This window comes from Oncorhynchus mykiss, chromosome 16, assembly GCF_013265735.2.
Source record: "Oncorhynchus mykiss isolate Arlee chromosome 16, USDA_OmykA_1.1, whole genome shotgun sequence".
NCBI classification, from domain to species: domain Eukaryota; kingdom Metazoa; phylum Chordata; class Actinopteri; order Salmoniformes; family Salmonidae; genus Oncorhynchus; species Oncorhynchus mykiss.
The window spans coordinates 19,309,488-19,325,210 of record NC_048580.1 but is presented as its reverse complement, the minus strand read 5'-3'; the positions used below and the strand labels follow the sequence as shown (position 1 = coordinate 19,325,210).

Below are 15,723 nucleotides of genomic sequence, written 5' to 3'. Positions count from 1 at the left end.
ACTTCGAGAAGAGATTGCGTGACGATTTGTTTAGCAACCGTGCGACGCAACATAACAACATTAACGCGATTGGTCGACAGACTGCTGGGTGGAGGCTTATACCTAATTCATTGTCCAATGCGATTCCGATCTCCTACTTTCTCGAACATCTCTGCCTGAAGCTGAGCTAAAGGTTGCAGACGCATTCGATTAGACTTTTCTTCCTGTCTCGGATTCAGGAATGTACATGTGAAAGAAACGACTCTGTGAAATGGCATCATGCGATACAATGTTGCAGTCCACGTAGGAGTCAAACAAGAACGACAAAGCAGCGGGGAAAAATCCAGTTAATATCGCTTGTTTTGGACATCGCTAACTGGCTAGTTAACGACGTTGACCCAACAATAATACGGTATGTATCTAGCTAGCTTGTTAGTAACGCAATGTTCCTTGTGTTTTTCTTTATGTTTCTTGTCAACTACACATGCATGTTTGTATTTATGTAACTATATTGTTTATTTAGCCTTTTATTAAGGGCATTTCTTTACGACAGTACCGGGGGTTCTCAATCAGCTGATTTGTAGACGTTAACATTGTCATTGGGAATTAGGGTTTAGGAATTATATATATATATGTTTTTAAAGGTATGTTGTTTTTGTCCACTAGATAGACACAGCCGTTAGATAAGTGTCATACAAATTGGGATAAAGGGATGGGCTCCAGTGATCAAGCCAAAGCTTTTGACAAACACGTTAATGCTCTCGTGAGCACTCACTGTACGTTCACGTTCCCTTCTTCCAGGAAGTTCTATTCCTCACTGCTAGCATTTTTTCCTCTGTGGCAACTTGTCTTACTGTCAACAAAAACCTCAGTAGACCGTGTGATTGATTTCTGAGCTGGTGTCAACACACACCATACATAAGCTAAAACAGTCTTGTGATCTCTAAATTGTGTGACTCGGCATGATGTGGAAATAATCTTATAGTCAGTCTCTCTTCTGTCAATGAATGTCACTACCACTAGAATATTGTACTGACAGCCCTTGATGTGTTTGTTTACTTAAATTATGTCAAATGCCACCTAAATGGATATAAAGGGGGCTTGCAGAACTACAAGGAGCACATGTGCGCCTAAATTGGAAAATGTAGTCTCACACAAATACATTTAGGAGCACAAGGACAAATATTTGAGGTATTAAAGCTAGAATCGTACATTTTTCTAGACGCACTGGTGCTCCTAAATTAAAATTTAAAGTACAGCAAAATATTTATTTGCAAGTAAAATGGTCACACTGTAGAGCCCTGTAACAATGTGTTTTTCCGTGGGGTTGTTTGTTCAGCTTGTTGTCAGCATAACCACCGGAGATATCTTATGTGTATGTTACAGCGTGTCATGTGGGAGTAACTCTCATCCCTGGAGGCAAGATGTTAGCCACACAGACCCCAGATACAGGGCCAGAGGCAAAAGACGTCAAGCAGGTAAGCTAAACCTTTTTTTTTTTTTACTGTTAATGGCTCACCCAATCCCATAAACCACTTCCATGTGACTCTGAAAAGGTGATCAGATCTCTCTCACAGACACTGTTTTAGTGACACATCGACCCTGTCTATGCCTGACCAATCTTAGTATTTTAACAATAAGCCTAAATGAATATTTATTGCTTAGCCTAATGTTTATTGCTTACTGGGATGCCCTGATTTCCAGTTCTTAGTCATTGAAGTCCAGGTTACTATGTCAAACACCTTAGCCTATATGACATGGCATAGTTATTCACGTAAGTGACCTTGTGGACAAGTAGCTGGGGTCGCGTTAGAATTCAAAAATGTGCATTTTCAAAATGCAGACCATCAAAACATCTGTGTTTAAACCAGTTCACCAGTGTTTTATATTGAAAGAAAACAGTGTTTTTTTTGCTTCAATAGAGTGATCAGGGGCAGGTTTTCTTCGCAGAAAATACAATTTTTGGCAAAAACAATTCATGGCCAGATCTTTAGAATGTTTATCATAGAAAAATGCAGCCAGCTACATTTCTTAATGTTTTGCTTGAAGTTAATCTTGCATTTTACTGGAGAAAAGTAGGCTACACGGAGAAAGTACAGGAGAAAAGTAGCTACGCATCAGTCAGAGAGCCCTGTCTGCTGATAGAATGCTCGTTCATTAATTTTCATCCAAGTGAAGTGCAACTGAAGCACAAAATTAGTCTGATGCACAGCAGAAATTACAATAAGAAGCATTTTAGATCTGCGTTTATAAAACGCAACAAAATATTTCTTATGTGTTTTTTAAATATTTTTTTTTGCGTGAAAAAACAGACTTCTGCTTTAATGCAGCCCATTGATGTCGTGGCGTTTTTATGTCACAGTTTGATTGCACTACTTTATAACAGACGGTTTAAACTAAGTGAATAAAATCAATATCTGAAACTTATTTTTAGGTCTGTTTAAGTGGTGTAGGCTATCTTTGCTGTTCTAGTAATAGCCTGCAAAACGCACCATTATATGATGCAAAATGTCTCATACCACCTTTGTTTCTGTATTTTTAAAGTTATACATCTTGAAAACTTGATTGCTGACATGCAAAACAATTTGGGTCTATCAATAATGGGCTAATGAATCAAATACTAAAAGATAGCTCTTGGGTGGAGTTTTCCTTTAACTGAACTCTGTTGATGTTTGATTTAGGCTAGACATTGTGCAATGTAGCCTGTGTGATAAATATCATAGATAATCAATAATATGCTGTCATTTTCAAGTTTTACCGACAACGTCAATGAGGCAAAGGTTTGTTTTATCAATTCAAATTGTAGGCCAGTGTCCACTGTTCCTGTTTTCTGGGGAAAATAAAGATCAAAAGTGTTCCTATTTGTAGTCGGGTTGGTAGAACTTGTATGAGCAGCAGTTAAGCAGGTTTACAGTCTGTTTTAGATGTCAAAGAGCCATTTTGACAAACTTGTGTTTGGCCAAGTGTTATTAGATGCCCAGAACACGCTTTGTCATGAATGCCAAAACCCATTCCAGCCCAACAGTAGCTCATAAATAGTCTGTTTTGTGTGTTATTGCCTAAAATGGATTTTCTCTGGCCCTTTTGCCAGTGTCAGCTGACATCGGGCCACTTGTATGTGTGTCAGGGTATGTTTCATATTCACATGGCTAATGACCCTTCTTAAAGTGATGACACATCTTTTCTGCCATCATTTTGTTTCCAATATCTGGGGAAGTCCATTGCGAAATTGTGTCACTTCAAACAGTTGAAGACATTTGGAAATGTTTCATCTGTTGGGCTATGTGATTTAAACCAATCTTACAATTTCTTTAGTGGATTAAGGAGAAGTTGGCGTGGTCACTCAAGGCGTTGCAGAAGCGCTACGTGACAACCGATGTCGTGGTTACCAGCGAGGATGGTGACGCCAATCTGCTGTGCTGCGCACTGGAGGCCATCTTTATCCACGGCATCAAAAGCAAATATGTTCGCTCCGAGGCTGGGGGACGCGGCAGGAAAGGGGGGTCCCGGGGAGCCCTCCCCCAGCCTGTGTTCTGGAGCCTCCTCAAGACTGTCACTCACGGGTGGGTGGATGCCTGAAGCTGTACAATGAGAATCCCACTTCCCCTATAGATAGCCGTACAGGCGCCTCTAGTGCAGTGTCCACCCTCAATCGTTTTAGTGTGCTAGAGAAGTTGAAGTTCAGATAATGGGATGTTTATATCCTCTATTATGTTGCAATAAGTGTGCATAACAAATCACAGAATGTTATTCATTTACAGTAGTAAAGCAGAATAATGTTTATTTACAGTGGTTAAGCAGAATGCTATTTATTTACACAAGTTAAGCAGAATGACAAAAGAAAATGTTTCAGATCAGATGGTGTAGCTTGTTTCAATATGTGTGGTGTATACTGTACATGAAACAATTCTCTGTAATGATAAATTATGCAATGCCTCCTCCTGGTGCCCTCAGTGACGTGATCACGGAGCTGGAGAAGCTGAGCTTCGTGGGTACGGACACGGGTCGCTGCCGGGCCTGGCTGCGGCTGGCCCTCAACCACGGCCTAATGGAGTGCTACCTGGCCTCCCTGTTCCGCGAGGGCTCCAAACTGCAGGCCCACTACCAGCCCTCCGCCCTGCTTCTGGACCCTGAGGAGCGTGAGGTGCTGCTCAGTTACATCCAGGGCCTGGCCTCCCTCACCTTCAACCTCTCTTACAAATCGGCCGTGCTCAACGAGTGGACCACCACCCCTCTGGCTCTGGCTGGCCTCTGCCCTGCCGCCCAGGCTGAAGCGCTCGACCTCCCCTTTCTCACCAAGCGCAAGGAATCCTATGATACGGTGTCACAGTCGTCCGGCGGGTCGGATACGGTTGAAGTGCAGCGAGGGGGGCCAGGGGTGCTGGGGAAGGGGATTGGGGGGGTCTCAGGGTTTAAGACCCCACTGAATTCGTCCAATTTGAGCCTGGACACCACAGGGTCGTCTCAGCTCTCCTCCAGTCTGAGCTCTGACAGTCTGCTTCAAGGTCACGACCCCAAGAGCCCAGACAAGGAGCCCTGGCCATGTGACCTGGAAATCTCCAACATGGAGAACAATGGCAATGCCAAGAGGCCTCTCAAAGAGTAAGTCATGTGTGAGTGTTGTTAGTGTACCTGTGCTAATAAATGAGGTCCTTGGAAGATCACCAAAGCAGTATAAGACATAGACCCAAATAATTTCTGCGTTTAGCAAATGCTTTTATCCAAAGCAACTTGAGGTCAATGCCTGTAGGCGTACTCACGCAAGAATGAAACCCACCGCAATTATGGTGATGCAAGCAACGTGATTTGACTAACAATGTTTGAAGAAATGTATTAAATACTTAAAGGAACTGTCTAACATGTTGTCCCTTGTTTCATTTGGTGATTTCTGACGACCTCTGACATCTCCTATTTTGTGTAACCATGCAGTGTTCTGGCAGACTTCAGGGAGAGTGCCCATTCCAGTCAGGACTCCATGCGCGAGGATTCATACGTGTCCACCCCAGGCGCAGACCACCTCTCTGAGAACACTGCCTTCAGTGGCTCCGACAGCGAGACCCAGGGACATGTCACACATCTCACTGGCCCCTCTAACCCTGCTTCACTGGGGTCAGACCAGGAGGAGCCGTCCACCAAAACCCACGCCCCCTCCAACGTGTACTCGCACATTGAAGGGCCCTCCAGTCCCAGTGACTGTGTGGAGAGCACATCGACAACTCCTCACCTGCCTGTCACTGAGACGCCACAGGAGAAAAAAACAGAATATTCTGTTAAGAGCGCCTCGGAGCCTTCAGCCTACATGAACCTACACCGCACTACCAGCGTGCTCAGTCGGACGGTGTCTACAGACTCAGTCACAGTAAATTTAATCTCTCTCTTATTCCCTCCCATCCCCCTGTCTGACTCACTCGTCATGTGATTTACCTTAAAGAGCGACTGCCTTTTAAAAGCAACAAATCCCTTTGAAAATAGCCTATGTGGCATCGATATGAGTCAGAAACAGATATTATCGCGTCAAAATTGACGACGAAATGTAAGTATGATAATTTTGGTCATAAAGTCAGGCTATAAACAGAGTTTGTAGCATCCGTGCGTATGACAGGTAAGTTACCGTCTGGTTTTGATGATGTCCATTTGCCTTTAGCATGGGGTGAACAGGCTGCGGTGATTGCTCTCTATCCAAAAGCATAGACAGTGAGACAGACCTGCCCAGCATTCTGGGGACTTTAAGGAAGTGAAATCGGCTTCCACGTCTACCTTGTCTCATAATTTTTCTAATGAGTAACAGAAAAAACGTGCCAATCGGCGTGATCAGTCGCTCTAAGTTATTTGAGTTCTCCTTGACCTTTTCCCTAGATAATGATATCATGATATATTTTCCACTGTAGTCTAGGCTGCATTAGTAGAATTTATATTGTGCAAAGCTTTGCTAAATAGTAACGCATCTGTGGGCTTATATGGTTAAAAGCTGAAACAACAATTATTTCCAGATTTGCTAAATTAGCAACCGATCACCACTAAGACCCATTTACCCTTTCTTAGCATTCCCACTCCTGGATCTCTGAGGATGACATCTATAAGCCACACCTTGAGAAACTGGCTGACCCCGATGAGTCTTTGCTAGGGTCTGGCCCAGCTTGTGTGAACGGATTTACCTCTCCCCCTCTAGAGCCCGAGACCCCCCAGTCCCCCCCCAGCGTGGTCCACCGCAGGCAGATAGGTAAGCTCCCAAAACCAGGGACACCAACTCTTCTAGCACTTCTTGAACACAGAACACCTTGTGATGCAGTCTGTTGTAACCACCATACGAATGGCCTTGGTCATGAGGTGACAGTATGCCAAAGGATTGTTCCTAGTTTTCAGCACATGTTGTTCTGGTCATTGTCACACTTTAGTTCAAGGAAATTAAGATGAACCAAAGACTTGTTTGTTCAATGGCAGGGTTTGTGAGTCATTGGACAGTCCACAACTTCCATAATTTACCCTTTGCTAAGCCTCACACACCCTTGCTTACTGTTGCAACCTCGGCCAAAATATTCCCAGGAAGCTCCATTCCTCATTCAGAAAACCCTACACAATGATCTCAAACTGTGTTTTTAATACATAATAAAATTCAACACAGACAACCCCTTGCTAATCAGGAGACTGTTGAGTATGTTATGGTGGACTGTCATTACAATTGCTTCACAGGAACCTGGTACAAGTTAGTTTGTAGTGTGGCTAGTTAGCCACTGAATGGTTCTGAATGCGCTGTCAAGCAGATAAAGCTACTACTAACCACTCTTGGAGCTAACTACTTCCCTCAAGTCATATCCTGATGTCAACAACAGGTGATGTTGTAGTTCTATTCATAATATAGCTAACTTAACTTGCTAACATAATATAACTTGTTTTCTTGAAATGTACAGTAACTGGCTAGTTAGCCACGTTTGGTGGTCAATGAGACAGAGCTAGCTAACCGGCTGAGCTAGCAAACAATGTAACAAAAGTACAATTTTGGATTAGAAAAATACTCCAACAGGCTCTACATTTCAGGTACCCCTGGTGCACTGTTATTCAGCCATTTAAACAATTTATCTTCCTTTTCATGAAAACTCTGTTTTCAGTGGCTTTAATGCGTTTGACACGTGAGCTTGTCCGATGTGTCCATTGGAGCACTGCGATTGGTTGCTCAAAATTATGGGGCGGGGCTTAGCGAAGGGTCAATTGTGAAACAACAATCTAGGCTCAAACCAGGAAGAACTTTTTAGTTCTACCAGTAATGTTCATGAATTCTCTTACCTTTTTGGTATATGATCGTGCTTCCTTGTTTTTGCTGCCAACTTCACAGAATTATTGGTACTTCCTCCTTATGGTATGTTTGAACCTCAGTGTTGAATATCATTTTTGCCCGGTGGTTTCATGATCAGATAAAAACTGTTATACTGTTTTAGTGTCATTTAAAAAATAATGTTTTTTTGATGGCATGCAAATTTTTATCTGGACAGAAATTAGACCCACGCACTTTAGAGATCTGTTGGGCAGTTTTTCTATAGCGTCCTTGAGTTGACTTAACTCGTTCTTTCGCTCCCTCTTCTCTTTCACTCTTTCTCTCTGTCCTTCAGGCCTCTCCAACCCTTTCCGCGGACTACTGAAGCTGGGACACCTGGAGCGGCGGGGCACGGTAGGCATGTGGCGCGACTACTACTGCGAGCTCTCGCCCTTCGAGTTCCGCCTCTACCTGAATGCAGAGGAGCGCACCTGCTGCGACAATTGCTCCCTGCTGCGTTGCGAGGATGCCTGCGTCACCTCGGCCGAGGGCCGCTTCGACCTTGCCTTCCCCGGGAAAAGGCTCCTTATGCGGGCGGCCAACTGCGATGAGGCCGAGGACTGGGTGGACCGCATCACTGAAGCCGTCAACAAGTGCCGCCCGCTTCACCTCCTCGATGACCAGTGGGAGGTGCTGCAGCTCTCTGACAGCAGTGTAACCCCGGATGAGCCCCCAAAATCTTCCCCTTCATCCCCCTCCTCCGTTCCCGCCAGTCCCGATCGAGGGGGGGCTGTGGTTGAGCAGGAGCAGCAGCTGGAGCTGGACTGGACGCGTCCCACAGACCCAGAGTCAGACGCCATTAAGGAAGCAGTGCTGTACTTCTGCCAGGACTCCGAGGCTCGCAACTGGACTCCTCTCGTCTTCTCCCTCTCCTTAGAGACTCTCAAGGGCTTCCGGATGCAAGACGGGAAGAAGGTGCTGCGCTGCTCCCACCCCATCGAGGGGATCCGGGACGTGGTCCCAGACGTTTCTATGGGCGGACCAGCCTTCTTTAGGGTCGTAACGGCCAGGGATACGCTCAAGCTGAGGGCCAAGAGCTCTGAGGAGGCACGTGCCTGGAGGGGCCTCATCAGGGGAGCCCTGGACTCCTACCTGGAGAGTGGAGAAGACTGGGAGCCTGAGAGCCCCGGGGTGGCCCCTGGGGCGGGAGGGAACACCCACAGACTGGTGCAGCATAGACTGAAGGGGGACGGGGTGCTGCTGGCCCATCTATGCACAGTGCCCACAGAGAAGGGGCTGGACCTTCAGGGCTTCAAGTGTGCAGGTAGCTCTAAATCTCATCAACCTACTAGTTGTTACAGGCAATACCACAGTAACAGTGACACTTTTTCATTCAAACCAAATCCAAGGATTGCAAAAAATTACATTTGATAAAAATGTACATTTACTTGAAGAACAATGCATATGCAAAGTTTTGTGACAGAATGACGGCACAAACTGTCATTCTGTTACCAAACTTGCATCTGCACTGTTTTTCAAGTAAGTGTTTTTTTGTAAAAAAAATCTGTGGAAATTGCTAAAAGTGGTAAGGGTAACTTAATAGAGTTGTATGGTTTGTTTAACTTTGCAATCAGAAGTATTTTTTAAAGTGACAAATCTTAGTCAGTGTCAATCTGATACCGTGGAATTGCCCTTAACCAGGCAACACTTTAGTTTCCATTAAGTTACCCTTACCATGCCATTAATGGGAGAGCCCGTGAATGTACAGTTGAAATCGGAAGTTTTACGTACACTTAGATTGGAGTCATTAAAATTCGTTTTTCAACCACTCCACAAATTTCTTGTTAACAAACTATAGTTTTGGCAAGTCGGTTAGGACATCTACTTTGTGCATGACACAAGTCATTTTTCCAACAATTGTTTACAGCCAGATTATTTCACTTATAATTCACTGTATCACAATTCCAGTGGGTCAGAAGTTTACATACACTAAGTTGACTGTGACTTTAAACCGCTTGGAAAATTCCAGAAAATGATGTCATGGCTTTAGAAGCTTCTGATAGGCTAATTGCCATAATTTGAGTCAATTGGAGGTGTACCCTTGGATGTATTTCAAGGCCGACCCTCAACCTCAGTGCCTCTTTGCTTGACATCATGGGAAAATCAAACAACATCAGCCAAGACCTCAAAAAGAAAATAATGTAGACCTCCACAAGCCTGGTTCATCCTTGGGAACCATTTCCAAACGCCTGAAGGTACCACTTTCATCTGTACAAACAATAGTACGCAAGTATAAACACCATGGGACCACGCAGCCGTCATACCGCTCAGGAAGGAGACACGTTCTGTCTCCCAGAGATGAACGTACTTTGGTTCAAAAAGTGCAAATCAATCCCAGAACAACCGCAAAGGATCTTGTGAAGATGCTGGAGGAAACGAGTACAAAAGTATCTATATCCACAGTAAAACGAGTCCTATATCGACATAACCTGAAAGGCCGCTCAGCAAGGAAGAAGCCACTGCTCCAAAACCGCCATAAAAAAGCCAGACTATGGTTTGCAGCTGCACATGGGGACAAAGATTGTACTTTTTGGAGAAATGTCCTCTGGTCTGATGAAACAAAAATATAACTGTTTGGCCATAATGACCACTGTTATGTTTGGAGGAAGAAGGGGGAGGCTTGCAAGCCGAAGAACACCATCTCAACCGTGAAGAACGGGGATGGCAGCATCATGTTGTGGGGGTGCTTTGCTGCAGGAGGGACTGGTGCACTTCACAAAATAGAGTGCATCATGGGGTAGGAAAATTGTGGTTATATTGAAGCAACATCTCAAGACATCAGTCAGGAAGTTAAAGCTTGGTCGCAAATGGGTCTTTCAAATGGACAATGACCCCAAGCATACTTCCAAAGTTGTGGCAACATGGCTTAAGGACAAAAAATTCAAGGTATTGGAGTGGCCATCACAAAGCCCTGACCTCAATCCTATAGAAAATTTGTGGGCAGAACTGAAAAAGTGTGTGCGAGCAAGGAGGCCTACAAGCCTGACTCAGTTACACCAGCTCTGTCAGGAGGAATGGGCCAAAATTCACCAACTTATTGTGGGAAGCTTGTGGAAGGCTACCCAAAACGTTTGACCCAAGTTAAACAATTTAAAGGCAATGCTACCAAATACTAATTGAGTGTATGTAAACTTCTGACCCACTGGGAATGTGATGAGATAAACAAAAGCTGAAATAAATCATTCTCTCTACTATTATTCTGACATTTCACATTCTTAAAATAAAGTGGTGATCCTAACTGACCTAAAACAGGGATTAAATGTCAGGAATTGTGAAAACCTGAGGTTAAATGTATTTGGCTAAGGTGTATGTAAACTTCCGACATCAACTTTATTAACGCCTTTCTTCTCTGCAGGTTGTCCAAAGGTGATAGGCGTCTCCCGAGGGAAAACCAGACTGTGTGAGTTTTCAGGGCAGTACTACTGTGACGCTTGTCACCAGGGCGACACCATCGTCATACCCTCCCGCATGGTGCACAACTGGGACCTCGCACCTCGGGAGGTGAGTCTCAAGGGTCTATGGACCACCCACACACACAATATTTGTGACAAAGTATATCCATGGTCAATAAAAGTTTTTAAAAAGTCCAACATAATCATACCTTAACTTCCTCCTTGCATAACTTTTTTTATTTTACCTTTGACATGGAACTAAACCAGTACTGTTGTCCTTAATATTATTTGTGTTTGTTGTTAAGATGCTCTTGTATGCATCCTTTGCCCTGGTTGTGTAAATGTAGGTCTCCAGGCATGCCCTTAAGCTGCTGGCTCAGATTGAACATGAGCCCCTGCTCAACCTTGACCTTTTGAACCCTGACCTGTGGGAGCATGCTGAGGCCATGGCCCAGGCACAGAGCCTCAGACAGAGGCTGCGTCTCCTAGGAGACTACCTGCTCACCTGCCGCAGCGGAGCATGCAAGAACATCCAGACCAGGTGTGTGTGTGTGCGATCCCCTTTTGTATGTTTGTCTTTTTTGTTTAAAGCTGCAATATGTAACTTTTTGGGTGACCTGACCAAATGCACATAGATATGTGTGTTATAGAACTGTCATTATTATTGAAAGCAAGTCTAAGAAGTGATAGATCTGTTCTATGTGCGCTAATTCTATGCTTCCCTTAAGTTGCGTTTTTGCATCTTTTGCTTTCGGTTTTGAACACCAGCTGAAAATAAAATAGTTTGGGTTATGTAAAATATATTTCACAGCGGTTTAGATGGTACAATGATTCTTTAAACTATGCTTGCTTGTTTTGTCACAAACTGAAATTAGGCGAACTATTTGCATTTTAGTAACCAGGAAATACTTGAAGTATTGCAGAATGAAAGTTTATCAAAGTGAGCTGGTTAACATATTGATCCTGCTTCCTGAGAACTCGGGTCATCTAGGTCATTCTTCAGGTGATCTGGACTTGGGCCAAACGTCAATAGATGAATGATTTCCACATGCCAGTAAACCTTTATTTTGTAACTATTGTGTTATTTTTCTCTCAAGACTGGGTCCAAGGACATACTTATTAGAATCAAGCCATCTCTACAGTGTCATGGACTTACGACAGGTATCAATACAGTCATTACTTAATTATCCCTGTTAGTCAATTCACTTTTAAATGAAATAATGCACATTATTTACCTGCAAAACTACACCACCAGAAACCAAATAGATGTAGGTAAAAAGTGTGTGTGTGTGTGTGTGTTCAGATAGCGGAGGGAATGTATGTGGCCTACCTGAACACTTTGATCCAGTTTGCCTCCAACCACGTCCACCACTGTGACCTTTGCACCCAGAGGGGCTTCATCTGCCAGATCTGTCACACCAGTGACATCATCTTCCCCTTCCAGTTTGACACCACCACCAGGTAGGGCCCTGGCCATTTATCACTTCAATACACTGAAATGTGATCACTCACTGAACCCCCCCTCCCCCTCCCATACTCTCCCTCTGTCTCCCACACAGGTGTAAAGAGTGTAAGGCCGTGTCTCACGTAACCTGCAAGGCCAAGTCGCCTTCCTGTCCACGATGCCTGCGTCTTCAGAGGTACCTCGAGAGAGATCTGCAGGACTAACCGGCAACCCTGCAGGAATGGTCTTTGTGACCCAGTGGGCTTCCCATAGCTGCAGAGACCTATGAAATGACAATAACAGACATTGACATCCTGCTTCTAGTTTCTTTTTTTCTACATTAATTAACCTCAAGTGCAATTAGGAAGTGCGACTGTATGGACCGACCACAGACCAAACATGATCAACTGAACTGGATAGTGGTCGAGCCAGGAGCTATTTGTCAACTTGCACTAACATGGAGAGGTTTCTGCTATTGACATGATTGACAAGGTGAAGCAAGCTGATATGTTCTTACCTCTGAACTAGCTCTACGTCATGAGTGTCCAAGCCAAGGAATCATCTGAACAATATAATCCAGTAAAGGATGATGCCAAGAATCTCCTTGATGCAATTTCTATGACATTTATACATTGATGTTGTCATTGTTTGGGGGGCTTGTGGTGTTTTGTTACCTAGTTATTTCATGTTTACAGGAAACGGCTCGGTGTAAATTTGTACAGGACTTTCTGGGAAGCTCAAAGGAGCAAGTCACTCATATAAAAATAAATATTAAACTGCTTCCAGTTCCACAAGACGGGATACATGTATACGCCTGAAGGAAAAAAACTGCACTTGAAAACGTTCTCAAACTTAGACTGTGCCTTCGTTTGGATTTTTTACTTTTACACTCAAAAACATAATGTTCCATTGATTGTAGAATTGTGCATCATGCAACATCACTGAAGTTAAGAAACGGACGATTTTAGGTACTGTAGGGTCAAAGCATATACTGTCATTATTGAATGTTAATTGCCAAATGTCAACAGTTGTGAGTCTTGATCTTGATACAAATCCATCTTGATACAAATCCATTAATTCAGAATGGGAATTTCTTAATGAATTTCTTGATGTTTTCACCATCTGATAAGTTCTGACCACATAAAGAAACATTATTCTGCCCAAGTTATAATAGCTAGTCATTAATTAGATACATTGGGTTATGATTTATGCTCCACTTTACCCTGAAACCTTTTGCTGCAAAATATCAGTAGTTCCAGGCTAACATTGAAAAGAAGCTTTATAGTCTTGAGAAATTTGTTCCCTGCCCATTGTGGTATCCTACCAGTATGATAAAGCCATATGAAATAACAGAATATTGATTAGCATAACAACAAATGCTAATGTTGCAGCAAAACCAAAAAGCAGCTTTGTAGAGTGAGTGTTGGTTCGTCAATGTTCTTGCTTCGTACCTGAACTTCTCAATGTTTCAGGATATTCTAAATCATTTTGCATACTTGCACCTTAACACGTTGGTATGACTGTTTATCCTGTAGTTATTTTTATTCAATAGTTTCAGCCAGTTGTCCTCCCAGAGAAATCATGATTCTTTCAAAGGGTATATGGCCTTTTTAATTATTTAATGTATAATTGTGTGGGAATGCTTTTACCATTCAACCATTGTGAGAAGTTGTCATTATTTGAAATGTTAACTGAAGGAAATGGATGGCTTTCCTGATATCTGACGCCGAGATCATGTAAGACGATGTGTAAAGCAGAATTACGTACTGAAAGCAGAGTCCTGGAATTATGTTACACTATGCCACTGGGCTCCAATGGTTACTCACGAGGTGCCAGAAAATCATTACATCTCTTACCCATGTTTTTATGAGGTATATCAAGGTTTTATTTGTAGTTAGACTGACTTGTACACATTCACAGCTAAAAGCTGAATTGCAGTATACAGGCAAAAGAAGAAAGAAGATAAAAGTTGAAGCAAAAGATATGGCATGAAGTCTCTAGTCTTGACAGCTTCCGATGGGGACTGCTCTTGGTGTGAAGGTCTCTATTTGTGTGGTCATCTTATAAATGCTCATTATTATATTATGATGAACATAATAAAGACTATCTAGTTATCATTTGCTTTGTAGTTCCATTGAATCATTCACATTTTCCAAAATAGTTTGTCTGTGTAGAAAGTGTGTACTATTGTACTACCAGTGGTGTAAAGTACTTAAGAAAAAATACTTTAAAGTACTACTTAAGTCATTTTTTTGGGTGTCTGTACTTTCCTTTACTATTTTACTTCACTTACATTGCTAAAGAAAATAATGTACTTTTTACTCCATACATTTTCCCTGACACCCAAAAGTATCAGTTACAGTTGAAGATGGAAGTTTACATACACCTTAGTCAAATACATTTAAACTCAGGTTTTTACAATTCCTGACATTTAGTCCAAGTAAAAATTCCCTGTTTTAGGTCAGTTAGAATCACCACTTTATTTTAAGAATGTGAAATGTCAGAATAACAGTAGAATTATTTATTTCAGCTTTTATTTCTTTCATCACATTCCCAGTGGGTCAGAAGTTTACACTCAATTAGTATTTGGTAGCATTGCCTGTAAATTGTTTAACATGGGTCAAACGTTTCGGGTAGCCTCCCACAAGCTTCCCACAATAAATTGGGTGAATTTTGGCCCATTCCTCCTGACAGAGCTGGTGTAACTGAGTCAGGTTTGTTGGCCTCCTTGCTCGCACGTTTTTTCAGTTCTGCCCACAAATGTTCTACAGGATTGATTTCAGGGCTTTGTGATGGCCACTCCAATACCTTGAATTTTTTGTCCTTAAGCCATTTTACCACAACTTTGGAAGTATGCTTGGGGTCATTGTCCATTTGGAAGACCCATTTTCAACCAAGCTTTTACATCCTGACTGATGTCTTGAGATGTTGCTTCAATATATCCACTTAATTTCCCTCCCTCATTATGCCATCTTATTTTGTAACGTGCACCAGTCCCTCCTGCAGCAACAAAGCACCCCCACAACAAGATGCTGCCACCTCCATGCATCACGGTTGGGATGGTGTTCTTTGGCTTGCAAGCCTCCCCCTTTTTCCTCCAAACATAACGATGATCATTATGGCCAAACAGTTTTATTTTTGTTTCATCAGATCAGAGGACATTTCTCCAAAAAGTACAATCTTTGTCCCCGTGTGCAGTTGCAAACCGTAGTCTGGCTTTTTTATGGCGGTTTTGGAGCAGTGGCTTCTTCCTTGCTGAGCGGCCTTTCAGGTTATAGGACTTGCTTTACTGTGGATATAGACACTTTTGTACCGGTTTCCTTCAGCATCTACACATGCTCCTTTGCACGTTGTACGTTCATCTCTAGGAGACAAAACGTGTCTCCGTCCTGAGCGGTATGATGGCTGCATGGTCTCATGGTGTTTATACTTGCGTACTATTGTTTGTACAGATGAACGTGGTACCTTCAGGCGTTTGGAAATTGCTCCCAAGGATGAACCAGACTTGTGGAGGTCTACAATTTTCTTTCTGAGGTCTTGGCTGATTTCTTTTGATTTTCCCATGATGTCAGCCAAAGAGGCACTGAGTTTGAAGGTAG

General features: G+C 43.0%; 1 protein-coding gene across 1 annotated transcript; it reads left to right on the top strand.

The window, feature by feature from the left end:
- The first annotated feature begins 116 nt into the window (after positions 1–116).
- Positions 117–14,241, top strand: LOC110491541 (pleckstrin homology domain-containing family M member 1). Its single transcript, XM_021565071.2, has 12 exons — positions 117–391; positions 1,366–1,457; positions 3,295–3,542; positions 3,934–4,581; positions 4,909–5,338; positions 6,022–6,199; positions 7,584–8,552; positions 10,644–10,789; positions 11,028–11,221; positions 11,778–11,841; positions 11,984–12,141; positions 12,240–14,241. Exons 2-12 carry the CDS (start codon positions 1,404–1,406, stop codon positions 12,346–12,348), a joined length of 3,198 nt encoding a protein of 1,065 aa, XP_021420746.2. The 5' UTR covers positions 117–391; positions 1,366–1,403; the 3' UTR covers positions 12,349–14,241.
- The last annotated feature ends 1,482 nt before the right edge of the window (positions 14,242–15,723 follow it).